The 20,923-nt window shown below is 37.8% G+C and overlaps 1 protein-coding gene across 2 annotated transcripts; it reads left to right on the forward strand.

The window, feature by feature from the left end:
- The first annotated feature begins 209 nt into the window (after positions 1-209).
- Positions 210-20,673, forward strand: METTL4 (methyltransferase like 4). 2 transcript variants are annotated; one of them, XM_038129067.1, is made up of 9 exons: positions 210-274; positions 1,081-1,595; positions 2,312-2,374; positions 5,587-5,953; positions 7,995-8,064; positions 9,879-10,053; positions 10,270-10,376; positions 10,962-11,050; positions 17,219-20,673. In XM_038129067.1, exons 2-9 carry the CDS (start codon positions 1,167-1,169, stop codon positions 17,362-17,364), a joined length of 1,446 nt encoding a protein of 481 aa, XP_037984995.1. In that variant the 5' UTR covers positions 210-274; positions 1,081-1,166; the 3' UTR covers positions 17,365-20,673. The 2 variants fall into 2 exon arrangements, with proteins under 2 accessions (XP_037984995.1, XP_037984996.1); XM_038129068.1 differs by having other exon boundaries at positions 17,222-20,673.
- The last annotated feature ends 250 nt before the right edge of the window (positions 20,674-20,923 follow it).

Below are 20,923 nucleotides of genomic sequence, written 5' to 3' on the forward strand. Positions count from 1 at the left end.
GCACCGGCGCCGCCGCCGCCTCGCCACAATTTCAAATCCGCCCGCCCGGACGTGGCCCGGAGCGTCACGGAACTGCGTCACGGCGGGGCCGCGGGCCGAGCAGCGCGGCGGGCGGGGACGAGGGGCAGGGGAAATAGATGGGAGGAGGAGCGGTGGAAATAGATGGGAGGAGGAGCGGTGGAAATAGATGGGAGGAAGATCCCACCCCCCGGAAAGACTGGGGGCGGGGGCAGGGCCAGGGCCATGGCCGTACGGCGACATGGGTGCGCCCACGGTGAGTGTGTGCCAGGCGCTGCCGGGGCACGGCGAGCACCGGGCTTTTCTCCAGCCGCCGAGAGTTTTCCTGGGGAAAAGCCCGAGCTCTCGGTCTCTGTTGTGCCCGCGGGGATGGGAGTCGGCGCCCGGCCTCAGCAGCGCTGGGGCCGCGGCTGCCCCTGCCCTTATACCTGTTTTACTACTCCCGGGTGGTGTCATAGTGATCTATGTCTCTATATGTGTGTGTGTGTGTGTATATATATATATGTGTGTGTATATATATATAAATATAGATATATATGTGTATATATATAGATATATGTGTATGCACGTGTAGATACAGTGTATGCACATATATATATTTAGTGCTTATATATATGCATATATGTGTGTGTTTATGTGTGACTATATATAGCGTATGTGTGTATATGTAGTGTGTGCATACGAATAGTAGATATGTAGTCTGTATAGCATGTGTGTAACATATGTAGTAAAGATATGTAGTGTAAATGCATGTATACGTGGTGTATATACGCTGCGTAGATATACACACACGCCATATAGTGTTAGGCATAACATAGGGCTGTTTTCTGACTTGTTAAAAAGAGTGAGCGCATACTGTATAAAAGTATAAAAAGTCACGTAAAATTTAGTCGCTATAAAAAAAGTAGTGGTATAGGGATGAACGTAATGAGGAAACCAGCCGAAGTCAGAAGTTTCAACAATGTGCCCTGTGTGTGCATGGAAATGTCTGTCAGAAGGTAGGTGCTAATTTATTAAGCAGTGATAATTCTATAAAGTGAATTCTTGTAAAAATTCCTACAGGAGGAGGTTTCTCCAGGAAGGGCAAATGGTTGGTGAAGGCTGTGGTTTCAGGGAGCTGATTTTTTGTCCTGAAAAGGGGACCTACGATGTCCGTGGTACATCGCCTGACAGCGGGATGGCTTGTGGATCATCTCTCTTTCATCAACCAGTGTGGCTATGAGATCTGTGACTCCTTTGCACACCCTGGTGGTTTCACTCACAATACTTCTGTCACATCTGTTCAAGACTGTCACAGTATTTCTACTTTTGCTGCCACCCCCTCATCAAGCGACGATCCTTCCTACGGTTCCCAAAATGCGGTAGAAACAGAAGGTAAAAGAGCAAAAATGAGATACGTGTTTCGGGAGGAGTTCTTTGATATTTTTAAGCCCCATCTAGCTGCAGCTCCTGAGGAGCAGCTGTGTCAGGGATGCCCTGAGGTGAGTCTGACAGAAATAAAGGCCAACAGCAACAGAGAGGAGTACCAAGAAGGAGCAAAGAGTGACACTGGAGATTCTCTTGCCACTGCTAGGAAGGTATGTTATTTGTACCACAGTAAATTACAGTAATCCCTTGATAAATAATATACTTCTAATATTGTTTTGCATACCTGAGCCTTTTTAGGTAGTGTAGAAGAGTGGGAACTTCTGAGAATATTCCTGTGTCCCTTGTGTCAGTAATGTGCATTCTGTGTCTCATAAGCAGTGGATTGCTGCTGAAATCTCCTGACACTGGTTGGGGTCAGGTACACAGTTTAAAGCTGTGGTAGCTGTTAAGATTGTGCAGATTAGCAAGTTGGGAAGGACAGTATGAATTTACTTTCAGTGTTCAGTACTGTTCCATATGGACAAAAGAAAATAAGAGTCACTGGTCTAAACCAATAAATGTAATTGTGAAGACATAGTTAATTTTTTTCTTTTGTTGTTAACTGCACTTGGCAGCTGAAACTTTTAGTATGGGCCCAAAGGAGGCATGAGCACAAACTGTGGACTAGGTACCTTCAGATCCTAGTGCCATGAATAATTTAAAACAGCTTTAAGCCTATGTACCTTGTGAAAGCCTGAAGCAGGTTAGGTATTTTCGGATCTTTTTTCTTATTTGACTTGTACTTGTGATGGAAAAAGAGATGGAAACTTTCTTCTGCTTTTAAAGAGTTCATTTGTAATTCAGGTATGTTTGATTTCTTTTTGTCTTTTATTTCATTGTGGAATGATATGGATTTTGTTGTTGTTGTTTTTTGCTAATTCTGCAGAAACGTAAAAGGAAATGTGTATTCAACCAAGGTGAACTGGATGCTTTGGAATACCATTCAAAGGTAAGTTGGAAAAAACCTATATTTTGGAAGTACCTGCTACTTGACTTTGGGCATGTGCGGAGTAGAGGGCATGGTTGCAAACAAATTCTGATTTTGTAGCTTGTTCCACTGGTGAAAAGAAGGAAAGGGAAAGGAACGTCAATATCTCCAATCCTTATTTGAATTCGTGTTTACAGCATAGATCTTCTATGTAGATACATGTGAAATTGCATCTGAGACATTACAAAGAGCTGGAAGCTGCATTCACAAAGTAACTTGGACTTTTATAGACAACATTGTGTTGTGATGAGTTGATTATTAGGAATTGGCTGATTTGAAATGGGCAGTGTAACCTGTTCTGAAGATCAGCTCCTCAGTGTTTCAGGACATTGTGCTGGAGTTACTCAACACTTGTGACCAAATTTGCTTCAAAATATCTTATTCTGCAATTGGAAAAAACATAATCTTTCTCTGACATTTTATATTGTCCTACTAAAACATTATGAATGAATTGGAATTCAAGTTTGTGTGTTTGTCAGTGGTGTGCTGGTGAAGATACATCTGAGTTACACTGAAGCATAGTAGTGAATTGTAGAAATGCAGTCTGTAGGTAATGTTTGATGCATTCTTACTGCTTTCCCAAGTAGAGATGTGAGCCTGAACTAGGAGCTTTACTTGCTTTCTTTCCTTTGACAAAGGTTTGGTCGTATTGGCCTTTTTGCTTAAATCTGTTCCACTTGACCTACATTTAAAAGACTATGCTTTTTTCTTTTATATGGCAACAATCTTGTAGTAAGCATGTGCATGTGTAAACTTGCTGATACAGTGTAGAGATCCTGTTGTGATTATTTTGTGAATAATCTGTGCATGTGCAGAATCACCTTAAAGGAGAAAACTTTGAAGTTTAGCATCAACATGAGCATGAAAACGCTAAGTCTAAAATAAAATCATTCAACAATAGAAATAAGGAAAGAAATGAAGATAAGAAGTTTGATGCCTTGGAGGCTTGTGTAACTTTGGTGATATTTGGTGAATATGTGGAAAAGACAGAATGTGGAAAAATCTGTGGCTCCAGTTAGCCGCTTCTATCATTCACATATTAGAAAGTATTGGGTTTTTACTATATTTGTGTTATTAAAGGTTATAGCTCCTGGCAAGGTAAGCCAGATTATTTTGGCACTTATTTATGTCTGTAGACTCATCAAAAATAAACCCAAACAACCACATTTTTTTGTTTTAGCAAGTGAATCTATGAATTTCAGCTGTTGAATCCATTTATGAATTTCAGTCAGTGTCAACATAGGGAACAGTACAAAATATGCTAAATTCCTTCAGCAGCCATTTGTTAAAACTCCTGCTTTGGTTGCTTCATAGTCAAGAGACTTTGTCCACTTTGTCCACCTCACCTGTGAGTTAACACATGTATGTAAGAAGGTATAATTTCTAAAGATATGTTTATTAATTCTGTTGAAGCGCTATGAACTTTTCTTATCACAAACCTAGGTACTAAAAATTTAAGACTCTGTATTCTCTGGTATCTAGAGGTGGCACTATTAAATTATAAAAAAAATATTTTTCTTCCCCTGCCACTAATCTGGGAGTTGTAATAAAGTGCATTTTGTAAAACCCTCTTGTAATCTTGAAGATTCTGTAATCAGAAGCTTTTGAAACCATGGTATAATGGCTTTTTACAGGGGCTTTAATAAAGCCCCTGTAACTGACAATGGACAAATGGATAAACCCACCTCACTGACAATCAAAAGTCATAAAGCTCCATGATTTGGAAATAAAATGGGTCTCTAAATTTTGTGAAGGGGAGGTGCTGATTGCCCAGCAGGTGAATGACAGTGTATATACATCCAAGAATCATGTCATCCTGGACTGACTAACAGGCTATTTGAGATGTTTGCCACCTACAAAAGTTGCAAAAATCGAATTCTGAAACTTTTATTTGATTTACTGATTGTACGACTGTACAGACTGTATGACTGTAAAATGCAGAAACTGTTGTTTTGCGAAGTGAATTGAAATGTGGAAAATGACTGATTTTTAGATCCCAGTATACATTTTAATTAAAAAGATGCTAATGAGCACAGTAACTTGAAATTAAATTAGAATTTTAAATTAAACTTCAGACAGTTGCTTGGAAATTTGTGTTTGGTTGAAACAATGATATTCCACATCTGTTGTTGGAAATGTTTTATTCAGTAGTTTCTCGCTCTTTCTTTCTCCAGACTTCTAATTATTCTAACTTTACCAAAAAAATGAAAACCAACAACGGAAGTTAGCATGGTGTCCTGGTTTTGGCTGGGATAGTGAGTTTTCTGCTTGGTAGCTGGACAGCTAATGCAGAGTTGATGGAGTGGGAGTGCTGCAAATGAAAAATAAACCTAAGACTTTTAAAAAGCCTTAGAGTTAGCATATTGGATGCTAAAGGTGCATGTGTTACCCAAATGTCTGCACCCAGCTGCAGCTGCTTAGTCCCTTCCAGCCTTGTCAGGATAGATCAGAAAACATCAAAGATTCTCATTTTGGGTTTAGCATGAGGATAATGTTGACAGCAACAATTCAAACATCAGTATACGTTAAGTCGTGCTTACCCTAAGTCAAGGAGTTTTCAGTTTCCCATGCTCTGCCAGAGAGCAGGTGCACAAAGGAAGCTGGGAGGGAACATGGCTAGGACAGGTGACCCGAACTGGCTAGAGGGATATTCCATGCATAGGCTATCATGCTCACTATATAAACAATGGGAGATGGCCAGTAGCCATGGATTTGCTACTAAGGAATGGGCTGGACTTCAGTCAGTAGGTGGTGGATGTTCTTACTGTGCGTCAATTGTTTCTCTTGGGCTGTACTTCTCTCTCTCTCCCACTTTTCAATAATAAAAATAATGATGATAATTTTTTAGTGTCAGTTTTTAAACTGATCTTATAGTAGCCCGTGAGGTTTGGTTTTTAGCTTGGATTCTTCTCCCCACCAAGGACTGGGAGGCATGTGGTGTGAGCAAATGGCTGTGTGGTACTTGGTTGTCAGCTGGGGTTAGACCAAGACACACACCTTATTATAATGCCTTTGTAGCTTTTGAGCCAATGATCTCAGTAATTGGCAAGGATCCTTTCCCTGCCTGCAGATTGAAAATGTTTTGATTTCAGTTGTGTTCCCTGGTGAAGTAGATATTTGAAAGATCTTTTCTTTTTTCCTTTTTTTTTTTTTTTTTTTTTGTCTCCATACAGGTCAGGAAGCTTATTAGGGAAGGGACTTTGCATTTAGTCCAGGAGGGACTCAAAAGTGGTTTTCTTCGCCATACGACTGCAAAACTCAGTTGCAGAAAGAATAATGTTCCTCAGCGCATTGTCTGTGGGTTGGCTGAATTATGTGAAATGGCAAAACAGTTTCCAGCTGTTAATGAAAGTGACCATCAAGCTGTCCGTGTGCTAGAGGAGGAAACGTCCAATGCAGAGCAGGACCTGCTTTCATGTGTTATGGAAAACTGCTCAAACTGTGCAAAGATAATTGTGTTAATGGGACAGAAATACTTGGTACCCCCAAAAAGCAGTTTCCTTTTATCTGATATTTCATGTTTACAGCCCCTACTGAACTGTAAGTATCTTTAGGTGTTAGAATTTACACCTTTTCCCAAGAAGGGCACTTAGTTTCAGGATGACTCAAGGAACAGATTTTAGCATACAGTGTCACCTCATAGCAAATGCTGCTGCAGGCTTTCAAGGTGATATTTCTAACTTCATGTAAATAGGTAAGGACTTTCAAATGAATCTTGAGTTGTTAGGAAATCATGTCATGAGGGGATTTTTTATCTCCAGGAGGCTCCTTTAAAAGTCTCAGCCAAAATACAGCAGTTTGTGAGCATGTTCTGAGCCTCTGTCAGCATAGAAGTCATGGAAACATGTTGAATTGGGACTAGCTGTGCTGCTGGGTCCCTGTCCCACAGGATGAGCCTTTAGCATAGGTAGGTCCATGGTGCTGCTGAAGTGGTGGTCCTGCTGCCTTGATTTTTAGCTAGATTAAACCATGGGGGAGGGATGAGATAATGCACCATAAAGCAAATGTTCACTTAAAGATTCATCCTGTTCAGTGGCAGGGTCTTTTTAGATTGGAATAAACAGGTCGTGGAACAAAGCCCAGTATCCCCCAGGGAAGGTAACAGTTTCAGAGGCTCTTGCACCTAGCTGGAGGGCAAGACCACTTAGGAAGACCACCAGTAGCAAGCATGACTTGACTTTTCAGCTGCAGTGTTTCACAGCTGAGAATATTGGCTTATGCAAAAATCAGAGGCAGGGAAATGAGGCGATTTTAGAATAATCAAGTTCTCTGTAAAAGTAGATCAAAAGCTATCCAAGGCACTATCCCCAGCCCTAAGCTGACAGCATGCATCAGTCTTCAGTGCCATTCCATTAGCTTTCAAATTGACCTTCATTTATTATTACTATTATTTTTATCACTATCAGTCCCAGCTAGGCTTTATCAGATAGTCTTACAGGCAAGATGTTGCCTGTAAGCAAGAGCTAGGCCTTACTGCTCTTCCCTCTAATCAGTAATTTTAGATTTTTAATTGCACATGAGAAGAGAGGAAGCATGTGTAATTTAGATGTTATGATTTTTTAATTTTGTTTTTTATTGAGAAGATATTCAGGAGGTAGAATCTTACTATCTAAATAATAATTTTGCATTTGGACTCCAAACTCTAGCTAGTTAGCTGTTTTCATCTGTAGGAAAGAAAGATTATTATCACTCTGCTAGCACTACAGTGAATGTTAACATAATGCTCTGACTGTAGGCTTTTTTTCTGAGTAAATCTGCCATCCATTTTAATTATTATTTTTCTTCTTTGCTTTCACCTGCCAAAAGAGAAGTAATTCTTGCTGGTCAGTCCACTGTAAGAATAACACCTCCAGTGTTAAATGAATAATATGTAGGAATCACATTTCATGGACATCAAATACTAAGCTGTTGTTCTTACTGTCAGACTCAATGAAAGAACAAATGTGTTCTTTGGAGAAATAAAATTGAGGAGTTCTGTTTTTTCATGGATGTGTTCTGTATCTTTTATCCTCCAGCTAAAGTAGACTCATCTTCTCTCATGAAAACTCTTTTGGTTCTTTTACTCTTGCTCATTGATTCCCGTTTCATACGCTATCTGTCTCGCTTTACTTCCAGTAGTGCGAAACAGTTTTCTAGGGCTGGCTTGAAGCTCTGCATGTCCCTGTTGGCCTGATAAAGATCAAACAGGACAAAATCTTGTATTCAGGGCTGTAGCTTTTCGCTCAGCTGGGTGCCTTATCGCATAGCTTCTGTTGGGAAACTTGGAAAAAAATTTATTTTTGAGACTTGCACTCTACTATCATTTTTTTTCCTAAAAGTCCTAAAGATACTCAAACTTTCTTGGAGGGATCCGACAGAGACCACATAAAAGTCCTTTCCTTAGGTAATCAGCCTAAAAATATTGAATTTTCTGGATATGATTATCTGAATTAAAACAGGCATGTCAAAAGCCTTTTAACTTCTAATTTGGAAAGAATGGAAGAAATTTGCTGTTTTGCTATATATCGGTTTCAACTCATAGATATTTTTAAAGCTACTTTACTGGCTTTTCTTTTTTTTTCCTCTTAATTTCACTTGCCAGACAAGAAAAAATACGATGTAATTGTGATTGATCCACCATGGGAGAACAAGTCTGTTAAAAGGAGTAACAGGTATGTTTTATAGTAAAATCAAACAAATTTGACATCGTAGCTTACAAAGGGTAATTAACATTTTAATATATTGATCCAATGCAGGACCAGTATAACTTTGAGACTGTAGCTCAAAACTTGTAATATTTTCACACATGCTTACCTTCAAATCTATGGACTGTCTTAGGTATTTCACTGAAATGTGTTGGATACTTGGCATACAAGATATTTGCAAGAGTAGATCTTAATTATCTAGCTGGGGAGAGAATGTTAGCCCTTTACAAAGAAAGTATGGATTCAGCTGTTCTGTAGGGCCCAGATCATGTGCATATTAGTTTGTAATTAATAGGGTTACTTCAGTGGACATAAAGCTAGATAAATATGTAAGTATTTCCAGGGCTGAAATCTTGCTCAGAAGTTAGAGTGGGTTTTTATTTAATTTGAGGCGTAACTTAAGCTTCAGTCTAATGTTTAGAAGAGCATGATAATGCAGCAGTAAAATCCTCTAGTGCAATAGAACTCTGAGTACTGCAGTTTATGAAGTTATTAACTTAAATTTTTATGGGCTTTCTTCACTGCTGAGTAACATCGTGTTTATGCTAGTGGAGACCTCTTGATTACCATAGAATTGTATCTCTTTGAAAGAAGGGTAGACAGGAAATACAGTCTTACTAGATAAAGTTCGCTGTGGCTTTTGATGCTCGTTATGAAGACATAATTTGAAGATGTGGAGACTGATGTGTAGGCTTTCCTTTGAAAGCCCTTCAGAAACCTCTATAAACTCTCATTCAAATTAGACATTTCTCGTTCAGAAATGTCTTTCTTGAGTATATAAGGTACTCAGAGAATAATTGTAGTTACGAGCATAAGTTAGTCACCAAAATCCTTTCTCCCTTATGAAATAAAGGCAAAGAGTGGAGGAGCTATCACTGCTCATAATTATCTTGTTGGCAGCTAATCATTGTGAAGCATTTCTCATCTAGGTGAATATTTTCTCCTCTAGACAGTCCAGGAGGTATTTGGGTTTTATCCTTGTTCACTATTGCTCACTGTAGCATTGTGTAGAATCCTGGCTACCCCACGTGGTGGCTGCCAATTTTCATTACGCAATATGCCAGTATTTTTGATGCTGCAGTGTATAGGTTCCATGAGCTGCAGTTTATTGATAGTGTAGAATTGCGTCGTGAAAAAAAATGGTAGAGCAGGACAGGATCTGGAAAGCATCCTGGATTCACCGGCGTAGCATTCAGTTAGCTCAGAAAAGTGTAGAATGGTTTTGAATAACCTAGAAAACTTCTACCATGGCTGATAATTTAAAAAAAATGAACAACTTGTGAAAATAATTGGAGAAGTTATTATCTCTAATGACCTCTTCTCTTGCCATTCAAATTAGTGTGACTCACTTGTCATTTTCATTCAGGAGAGAGTTTATTATGAGAAGTGAATAGTATTACATTGCCTAAGAATCTACTGTTCACTAAATAGCTTTGTTCTGGCACTAAGATGAGAATATTGAGTTACATCTGATAGTTCTTAAATGAAACATGGGCTTCTAATCTTCTAGTCACAACTAATAATGCTTTTTTTCAAGGGATTGTGGAAACACATAGTTCAAGGTTCTGCCCAGTAAAACTTATGTACATACACTAATGATTTTATATAAAATCCCTCAGAATTGTCCACTGGGGGTCAGTCTTGAACTATTTTTATGACTTAGAGTATCAGGAGATAATTCTTGAAGTGACTGATCTGTGTAATTTTTTTATCCATTTGTGTTGCTTTGCGGTTTTTATGGTTGGTATATGCTAATTTGCTTTCTCACTTTATTGGCATAGGTACAGCCACTTGTCTTCGTGGCAAATCAAGCAGATTCCTTTACCAGCACTAGCTGCTCCAAATTGTCTTGTAGTCACATGGGTGACTAATAGACAGAAGCACTTACGTTTTGTTAAGGATGAACTTTATCCTCACTGGTCAGTGAAAACACTTGCTGAGTGGCACTGGGTAAAAGTAAGTTCTTCATTTATTTTGTTGCTTTCTTGGAGACTGAGAAGACTTGCACTATTACACTTTGCGTTCTTGTAATTTGTCTATTTAGTATCATTTGCTTCTGTATTTGAAAGTTGTGATATCATCAGTAATTTCCTTTTTATGAAGGAAAAGATCTTGGAAAATTATGGGATATTAAAACTTTGTACTGTATATTTTTTAACTCTCTTGTGTCAGATTACTACAGCTGGAGAATTCGTGTTGCCTTTGGATTCTTTGCACAAAAAACCCTATGAAGTTCTCATACTGGGGAGAGTTCAAGGAGATGTAAAGGAAGCTTTAAGGTATATTAGGATATTTATGGTAAATGTCTTTTTCTTGCAGCTGCTAGGATTCCCTTTTTATTGTATCACTTACTCATGATGCAATATAATGTCCCAAAATCTCTTGGCTGATTGTGGACCTTAAGATAGCCTTATTAGCTTTGGAGTAAGGGAGTGCCTTAGTGAGGCTAAAGAATGGAACCCCCTATCTGTTCCTGCATCTACTGTCTTAGACAAAAGCGTTGTGGACAGGGCTTCCTTTGCTGACAGGTTTTCTTGGGCCGTGAGTCCTTGGCACAGGCTGATGCCATTTTGGGGATGCTGCTGTTGTTCCATACATGAAGACATACAGGACTGCATTGTTTGTTCTCAGTGGCTTTGCATGGCTATTGTAAACCATGTTTTGTCCAAAGCCTCAATGATTTCATAAACTGTCATGTATATATTATGTCTGAGCAGCATTTAACTTCCCTTGGACTTCCCTGAAGTTTGTGAATGAACATTCTGTGTGTTATCTCCCATGTGAAATAACTCTGCAAGAGCTGTAGCGTCACATTGGGTAACATTCGTTCTCATGTTTCTTTTATTTTCTGATTTATATGACAGGAAATCTGAGGGTGTTCTTCCAATTCCAGAGCATCAGTTAATTGTCAGCATACCCTGCAGTCTGCATTCACATAAACCTCCTCTCGCTGGTATGTTTTGGTTTTTTGCCTAATGTTTCTGTAGCACAGTGGTCTTGAATGCCTCCTTATGGGATGTATGTAGAAATGCCTTAATTTCCCATCTGTCAAGCAATTTTACTTAACAGAACTTGTGGTTCCTCTAAAAGTGTTCTGAAGCACCTCAGTCCTGGTCTCAGAAAATTAATGTGAAAACTAGAACTTCAAGTAGTACTGTGTGAACATTTTGGGTAGACGTAGAAAAAATGTTGCCTTTTTCAAAATTTGTCTTTTAAATACTGCAAAAACTTCATGTATGAAGTTGTGACAAATGACCTAAAGTACCTTGTGAGGGAGAGAACTTTGGGAATACATAAAATAGGAAAGCAGAAACCTCTTTCTTTATTATGTCATCCTGAAACAAATGTTTACATATCTGCATTAATTGATTATATGCCTGCAGTACAATTATGCCTTTAAATCCAAAAACTTAACTATTTTAAGACTGCTAACAAGAGGCAAAAAAAAGGGCGTGTCCTGCTTGTTTCTGAGGAATTGTATTTCACTCATTGAAATTGGTGCAGTAATTCCAGCCAGCCAGTTAGTGTGGGTATAAATTAAACTTTTTAGAGTTAGTACAAAGAATTGTTCTGCAGCACTTGGACTAATTTAGTCAATAGAAAGTGGCACTTTTTTCATCATTACAGCACCGTAGAACTTTACAAGACTGTGGTAAGAAATATATTTAATACCTCTCACAAAATCGATTTCATCTTCCAGTAAGGGGGAAGCTCGCAGTGAGTCTGCAAATATTCCAGGTGTTTTGTATTCACATCAGAACAGGCAGGTAGAAGAAATGTTTAATGCTCTTGGAGAGGAGAGGTGTCATGCTTTGCTTCACTGATGTGCTTTCCTTTTTCTCTTCCCAAGGGGTAGAACTACTTTTGATCTGAACAATTGTTGTACCTCCAGAGATGCTCTAACATCTGTGTTTGGGGGCTTGCATTTATTAAATTACCATCCATACATATATATATATGTATATATATACACACACACACACACACACGTACACACACACCCCTGTTAAAAACTAGTAGAAAGGACATTCTTTGGTTCGCTAAAAATAGGAGAAAAAGAAGGGCAGTTCTAGGAGGATCTTTGTGCTATCCTGAAGCCACATCTTCAAGAATTAGGGCTACAGCAGGGGGTATATGTGTTGATTTAAGCTAATGAACAGTGGGGTGGTTATTTATGAGGCTGTCACCTAGGGTCTCTTTAGCAAGCCAATACTTAGCAGCAAACTTGGACACAAACAGGAAACTTGTGAGGCATCCAAGGGTGCAAACCAGCAGTTTGCATATATTATGGAAAATTTTAGTGTGGCAATGGTCCTAGGAACAATTATTTTGTAGGGCAGAATCTAGAAACCATATTGGAGAATACTTAATAAATTATAACCCTGAGTGGACTTTGGAGGAAACTGTCCTTCCTAATTTCTTGTGTGTATTTCTTGAGTCTTCACTTGAGTGATGGGATTTGATAACATTGTGCAGCATTTATGTTTCTCTTTGAAAAAATGAACTTGCTGTGGAGCAATATGAATGATTTAAAAGGTTTTTGTGAAAATCCACGTATATCCTACAGGGTTTTTTTCAGGTCTAGGCAGAAGATGGTTATGTAATGAAAAGGTAGACTATAAAACAAAAGCTGATTGCTGATGCTTTGACTTCTGAGCTGTACAAGGGGTTGCTTTCATGACCAGGCAATATTCTCAAGCAGCCAGTAGAGAGCAGCTGAGCTACATCCTAGAGGGGTTCAGAAGAAATTTGAACAGAAGCAGAGATTTGGCAAGGGGGAAGAAGGACACTTGATGAGTCACACACATTCTTTATGCTTTGTTTAAGTAGTAACAAAGCCAAAAATATTAGTATTTACTGATGCTGTCTGGAACTTTGTTTCTTATTACAACAGTAAAGGTTGTATGTTGGTACATATGTAGCCACTTAATGACTGATTATAAGAGTTTATCTCTCTGGGGAAAGAGAAAGATGTAAATTAAAGTAAGCCATCAAAAAGAGATGTTTGTGTTCCTGCAGTGCATTTAGCCATGAAATTGCAACTGTAGGGGTTTTTGGTGATGCATGTGCTGTGTTCAATGCTTAGAGCTCTAATATGTCATTGTAAATGTACTTAAGCTGCTTTATGCAAATGTGTTAAAATCAAATTTTATTACTCCAGGTTTTGATTCAAATAACAGCAGGTTTTCTTCCTAATTCAATTCAATGGTGCTCTTAGAGAGCACAAAAGATACTCTCTTACAGATATGTATGAAGTTCTACATAACTTCACATCACCTTTTTTCCTTTTCCTGTATTATAGATTGTTCTTGTTACAGCCATTGCTCTTCCAGTTGTTAAGTATATGCATTTCTTGTTAGAAAATATTACTGTTGTGTAGGAGTTTGCCTAAAAGCAGTGGAATTAATTCTTGGCTATGTTCTAACCAATTTGCATATATTCAGCAGAACTGTGCAATGAGGAGTCATGGGAGGTCCCTCCTTCCTGTAGCAATGATGGTTTATTAGGCCATATTATAAAGGTTTCCTTGGAACTAAAAAAGTAAATGCCCTTTGTTTCCTTATGGGCCTTGTGAGCCCTTGCTGTAAGACTAATTGATTAGTGCATCAGCATCTAGGTTTAACTTGAAGTTCAGGAAAGATGTAGTGCTGTAAAGCCGTCTTTGAGCTGGATTTCAGATCATTTTCTGGTCCAGGGTTTAGACAAATTGGGCAATAAAAGGACCTCTACATTGCAAACTGTTTTGAAGGGTTAGTTTAAACTGAGATAACTTGTGCTTTGTGCTTTGCATGGCTCACCGATCAGGCAGTGATAAAGCAGACAGTTATTTTCACTTTATATATCCAATTTGTCAATGCAGAACCTGCTTTTTAGGCAGTGGAAGTTCAAAAAATAAGGAGAAACTGTTGCTTGTTTCAAAGATAATTCTTTAGCTCATTTAAACATTTTTAGGAGCATGCATCTTCAATATCTGTCTGGGATAAGGAGTATGCAGGTGTGTCAGTCTCCTGCCTGGCCACTGGATTGTGCTTCAGAACGAAATGGGTTTTCTGGAGCTGTTGTGTCTGCCAGCTGGCTTTGTGCTCGCTTTACGTGTCCTAGGGCATTAGGTGCTCAAGTATAAGTACCTGAGTTGCTGTCATAGTGTTTGTGACACCTGCAAGTGATAAAGAATAGGCTGTTTATCATCTATTTAACCTGTTTCTAGTCAGTGGTATCTGTAAGTAGATAGAAGTAATTGTTCTGGGTTTTGTTTTTCAATCTATTCCTGTGGTAGAAAAACTCGATACTTAATTTTTCTACTGATGGAACTCCTCTAAGCTGTTTTCGGAGGAAAAAACCCCAAGGGCTTGCTTGAGGGCTGCAGATCAGATCCATGTGTATTAAGATAGCCTACTGGTGATACAAAGGTCTAACAAAGAAGACATAATTTGTGACTTGAACACTGATTTTTCCTATTTGAAGGAAGCCAGTGTAATGAGATTTTAAGCCAACAAAATTCAGCTCTTTTGATATGGTAATTTCGTTGCAGTGCAAGTTACTGCCTGATGTGATTATGTAAATGCCTACAACCTAGCAATGAAGAATCATACTATAATGTGATCTCAAATTATATGTAATATGTCTGGTTTTTTTTTAAAAGCCCTCTAAGTTTAAAAAGATACTGTCTGTCAGAAGGAGAGGGGGGGATTCCTGTGACTTCCTTTTTAAATTCTAGAACCAAATTGGTAGACAGACTGGCACACATTTCCTGCTTCTGCTGAGCTGGTTGGTTTCTTGGCTACCCTTTTTTACTTTCTGGTGAACCAGTCCTTGAGGTTGGTTGAATCTCTGAAGTATGCTTTTCAAATTTGTTCTTTTAGGCATGAAAGTTTTTGGTGCCTATTAAAACTGCTTTGAATTACTGAACCTAATACTATGATGATATTTTTAACTTATGAATTTTAAGATCTACCATCTCTCTGGGCAATCTGTTCAGTGTTTCAGCACCCTCATTATAAACAATTGTTTCCTTATATCTAGTCTCTGAATTGATCTTATTTTAGTTTAGAACCTTTATCTCCTGTCCTATTGCTGCAGGCCCTACTAAAATAAGCTTGTTGCCTTCTTTCTTAGAGGCCCCATTTAAGCATTGAAAAGCCACAATAAGGTCTCCCTGGAGCCTTCTCATCTTCAAGATGACCAATCCCAACTCTCAGCTTGTCCTCCTAGGAGAGGTGCTTTGGCCCTCTGATCATATTGTCAGCAAATTATGCACAAGAAATTCTTGTCTTAATGGAGCTGTGAAAAGAGCAATAAATTTTACTACTTTTTTATTATGATGTGTTTGCAAAATGATATTAAGCAACTACTCATAAGTGGTGTCTAATTAGATGAACACCCACAACATCAAACAGTGTGTGAGTTTTCTGTCGGAACGTGCATTTTCCTCTAAACTTCCCAGACTCTTCTCTGCAAATGCTAGATTTGTTTAAACATTTTATCTTGCTTCTAAGAGAAGCAGGTTTTTGGAATAAGATTCCTTCTGGTAGCAGTATTTTTTAGATTAAAAGCTGCCTTGATGGTAACCCATCTGAGACATTCATGTGACATTTGTTCAAGACTAGGAGAAGGCGAATAGATTTTTATGCTGTGCCAAAATACAATAAAACCTGGAAACACCCATTAAAAATATTCACAGAAAAGTTTTTAATATACCGGAGCTTTGGAAGAGGTGATCATGTAGGTAGGAAACAGTAGCCATCTTGGGTTGGCTAACACTAGAAAGTGGGTGCTCATCTTTCTGCAACAGGAGAAATCCATGGCCTAATTAGCTGGAGTCTCACATAGGGCATCTGTGACTGGCAAACTTGATGCAAAAAGTCAGTACTTGAATTGCAGCAAAAAAAAAAAAAAAGAAAAAACTTTTTCTCTCATACTTTGGTGTATGTTGACTGGATGTGTTTTTGCTTTCTGCAGTGATCATATCTGAAAAGACTGAGTGAAGCAGCAAAATGTTGGCCTCATGAGCTGTATTTTTAAGTGACAGAGATTCAGAAATCACTGGCAGATCTGATCTAAAAATGACCAAAGTATCCTTTGGAAAGGGATATGTTTCCATAATTTTTCATCTTTTATCTTCAGCAGCAAAGCAAAAAACATAACATGTAATTTTTAGTATAGATAAGTTTTTCAGTCTTTCTGCCTTCTCTGTGTTGGGTGCTCCTGAAACCTTTGCTTTTCTCATGTTTTTGTACACAGTGTTTTTGTAGCCATTTCATGAAACCTAGTTAAGGAGTTGCTCGAACCAGACAGACTAAATGGCTCTATATGACAAGTGACACATTTAACAATAAACTCTTTGCTATAATACTTTTCAAGCAAAATGCAAAATCATTTTCTGTTACTCCAAGAATACCAGCCATGATCAGTGACACAGTTGATGTTAATGACAGGAGTCTATATATTTGGATTTAGGAAGCAAAAATGCCTAACTGTAAAAGAAATTTGAGATTTATGTTACTGAAAAACAGTAACAGTTTAGAAATATCTCTTCAGCTGCCAGGCTGATATTGGGGGAAAATATAGTTCCTGCATTTTTATATCCCTTTTAGTGCTATACTTATTTAACTGGTGTTACTTTTAACAGTTGTCATTACAAAAATACTTTTATCCCCTATAAGGTACAGAGGAAAAGAGAGCGTGCTCTTAATTAAGAAAAGGGTTTATTTATTTATTTATTTATTTATGTAAGTATTGCCTCCATGTTATTGGAGCTAAGTGAGGCTTTAGGAGGTGTTTGGTTGATATTAGTAAAAAAAATCCAGAACTCATCTATGTAGAGGCTGGAATAAATCCTCCTTCCTTTTCTCTAAATGAAAAGCAATAAATCAAGGCTATTGAAGGCCTTGACAGTATTTTTCAGAATCTCAAGGGCATTTATTTAAGATTACTTTCTCACTATAAATAGTCCCACTGTTTGATGAAACCTCTGAAATTAATTTGGTGTCTCTCCCTTTTTTAATGAAACATTCATTTTTTTCATCTGCTAGCATCACAGGGGAGGCTTTACTTTTTTACAATTGTTATTTGCACCATTGTCATTGTTGTTGTCTTTTTTTTTTTTTTTTCTCTCACACAGCAGTTCTGGCAGAGTTTATCAAGCCAGATGTGGAATGCTTGGAGTTGTTTGCTCGCAATCTACAGCCTGGTTGGACCAGCTGGGGAAATGAGGTCTTGAAGTTTCAGCACATTGATTATTTCACTCTTCTGCAGAATGAAAACTGAGCTGGGTCTTAGACATCTATGCCTTCTGAAATTTCACATCTTCCCAGGGGACTCTTGAACTTAGCTTTATTACTGATGGTGCACCTAAAGCTAACAGAAATAGAACCCATTGCATTTTAATTAGAATTCTTTAAGTGACAAGAGATCTGTTTAATGCTATCTTCCCTCGGTGCAAGGTGGTCCCTTATTTTGATCATCTGATCATATTGAGATACTAATGTTGTTACCAAAAATCAGTGAAGATAAAACTCCTTAACAGCAGTGTAGCATTAAGAAGCAGGCATTCTTTATTTGGCCAGGTGCATGAGGGAGTATCTTCTCTGAAATACTGTGTATGCTGATTACAGAGAAAGCTCCTGTTTATATTCAGTATTTTACATACATATTCATTGATCTTTATGAATAACTTAGAGATGATAATAATTTCCCCAAAATGATTAACATATGTTCCCTCCCCTTTGCACAGGTGTTCTTCTGTACCAGGGGTTTCTTTGGGGGTTCCTGGTGGTCAGCCACCCCAAAATCATATTTGACCATCCAGTGAACTGGTAAAAAGTTGGCATAACTGGGCTGGTTACTTTGCAGTTTTTCTTCTTGGTCAAGGTTTAACATGACTCTAGAGAATAAGCATTTTGTGGTTCTATGAGCTTACAGTTTTTGAAGAATAATCATATTAACCCATCAGGTTAATATGGTGGGTTAAAACAATTTTTCATCTGCCAACAATGTTAGAGTGTAAGTTCATCCCTGTTCTTTTTCAAACCTCAAGAAAAGAAAGATATTTTAAAGTATTTTCACTGCAGCTATCAAATCTGAGCTGATAGCACATTGGTACTGCTGTACTGTAGCTCTTGTGCTATTTTTAAAGAATTATAATAAAGAATTATATTATCTTGTTTTTCAGGAGTGAATGGAAGTAAACAATTCTGAATGATGCATGTTTTCTTAAAGTTTTTTTTTGCAAAACAATGGATTTTGAACTAAAATAGTTATGAAGGCAGTGTATCTTCCTACATATTTGTATGTGTTTGCCTCAGAGAAAATAAAAGGAGCGGTGCTTATATTTACTGGCACATGAATTCTTGACTGACCATATTCTAGGTAAAATGATACTTTTAAAACAATTGGTAATTCTGTCTTTGTGTATATGGTGTTAATTTTTTGATTGACTACATTGTAAATGATCAGTCTCAACATCTTAAAGATTCTGAAATTTTAACAAATTATATGTATTTTTTAAAAGATTCTTTTCTTATGTTGTGGAACATTATAAAGCCATGCCAGTGAGCTGTATTTTTCAGCTAACAAAAAAATGATCCCTTTAAAAAAAATTAAAAAATTTTACACTTTGTGTATCTTTTGCTGTGCTTAGATTTACTCTGGAAAATAAAAAGAAAATTTAATGAGGCCTCTGCCACTTATTTATAGCAGTAGAGGCAGAGGTGCTAGACAAACTGATTTTCCTGATGGCAGGTTCCTGAGTTCTGACTATTTGTGATGGAGAACAAAATACATTGCCTAACTTCTTTACCTTCATTTCCATTTTGGTAGCCTCGTGAGCTGTGAAGATTTTTTAAAGTTAAACTTCAAAATGTTAGCAGAGTATTTTTTGATGATTTTGTAATAAAGATGAAAATGAAAACTTCTGTCTTATTTCCAGTTTCTATATTACTGTTCAATTCCATGTTTTGCCTATTGGAGCAGTGGAGTTAATAAAACAAGGAAAATGCTTTTTTCTCCCTCCTGCAACAGTTAAACATATACTCAAAATAAGTGAATAATGTAACAGTGGAAGTAGTTACCCAGGAAAACGTTTCTTGCTGCATGATTTTATTTAGTCTGCATTTTAAACTGTCAGTATATAAGCAATCTTACCTACAGCTACAAGGGATAGACAGTTCTTTATTTGCTTTTACTTTAAGAAGACATTCCCTACCTGGAGCTTCTGCTTTCCCAGTCAGAATTCCCCTGCCCTCCCAAGATGCTCTCATCCAGTGCTAAATGATGTATGGGACTCAAGCATGTAATAAATGATAACTGCTGCACTTATCTTGTTTTCCCTTTGTACTCTACAAAGCACTACAAGAAATGACAACGTTGTCTGTTCCACATCCGCTCCTATGAACAACTCCAGATTATCTTTTTTAATTCCGACTAAAAGAAAGATGAACAATCTTTGCGATCAAGAAACCACCTTTGTCCTTCAAGCTAAGCAGCAGAACCCTTCTAAGGGAACAACCTTCTTTAGGCTGCTTAAGAATTGATGACCTTATTAATTTGTCTTTTCTGTGGAGTCCCTTTGCAAATAGTGGCTTTATAGAATCCTAGAATAATTAAGATTGGAAAAGATCTCTAAGATCCTGCCCAGCTGTTAACCTACTATCACTGTGTTCACCACTAAACTGAAGCGGCTGGGCTGCTACTTCCAGCACCCGGGAATTCAGCCTCCTAAGTATGGCTTGTATGTAGAGGACTTGTGCAGGTAGGCTCTGCTCTTCTCGGCTAAGTCAAAAGTTGAAGACTGGAACTTGTATCATACCTGATCCTTTCCTAAATAGTTACAAAATTGTGCCTTGGACACCCGTTTGCTGCTTTTTCACTGCTCTAGCCATGAAGAATATGACAGAAGTGGTGTTCCACATCTGCAGCCAACCTGGAGCCATTGCATTTTCTCAGGAGGAGAAAGCCTGTTGCTAACTTGGAAATCTCATGGTGGTATTAGCTGTTGATAGGGTCATCTTTTAAACATAACTATTTGTCTGTTATGCTGAATTCATAACTTTAATAGCCCCTTACACTTTTCCAGCTCTCCAAGACCCCAGCTGTTCCTAACCAGCCATCAGATTGTTCAGTGTCTGTCAAAAGATTCTTCTGAGCCAGAATCTGCAGCATACTGAAAGATCAGTGGTGAGTGAAACCAGCTAATAGAACAGGACAATTTAAGATCTGGTTTCCTTTTATGTTATATATGTCAATTCCTCAGAGGAAAAAATGCCCTCTGTTGTGTCAAGCCTCATATAAAAAAGCAAACTTGCTCTGAAGAGTTTACAAGGTTGGTAAGAAGTGAAAGAAAGAGGGAGAAAATAAGGATGGAGGAATACAAGATGGTAGTGAGATGTTAAAGGTGTATTTAATAAGTATCAGCCTAGGTATTATGCACATCTTCAGTGTTCCTAAGGAATTGTAAGGTTATTTCCCCTATTTTAAATGGGATTTTCTTTTGTATTGTATCACACATTCAAATAAAAAATAGGTGGCATGTGTATTTTACTTACAACATTAACAAAATAAAAGAGTTTTTAAAATAAATTCTTCTTGTGGCAACTTGGAGAAGTGACAACTGTGAGATTACTCAAGAATTTTCAGAAAGTATGTTTGGTACATCTGTTGTTTAAGCAGGACAATGGTAAAAGTTTCTTTGGCTAGGTGTTCTCTATTATTTAGAGCCTTTTAAAATTATGTCTTATTGCAAAAAAACTGTTACATTACAAAAAGAAGTAATTTTAAGCTTTTTCTATATGTAGAGTACATCAAGTGTCATAATCAAACTTTTATGAAT

This window comes from Motacilla alba, chromosome 2 (assembly GCF_015832195.1).
Source record: "Motacilla alba alba isolate MOTALB_02 chromosome 2, Motacilla_alba_V1.0_pri, whole genome shotgun sequence".
Lineage (NCBI taxonomy): Eukaryota > Metazoa > Chordata > Aves > Passeriformes > Motacillidae > Motacilla > Motacilla alba.

Coding starts and splice junctions, on each gene's coding strand:
- METTL4 (XM_038129067.1), top strand. CDS start 1,167: ATGTCCGTGGTACATCGCCTGACAGCGGGATGGCTTGTGGATCATCTC. Junction 10,377..10,961: donor GATGTAAAGGAAGCTTTAAG/GTATATTAGGAT, acceptor TTTATATGACAG/GAAATCTGAGGGTGTTCTTC. Junction 11,051..17,218: donor ACATAAACCTCCTCTCGCTG/GTATGTTTTGGT, acceptor TCTCTCACACAG/CAGTTCTGGCAGAGTTTATC.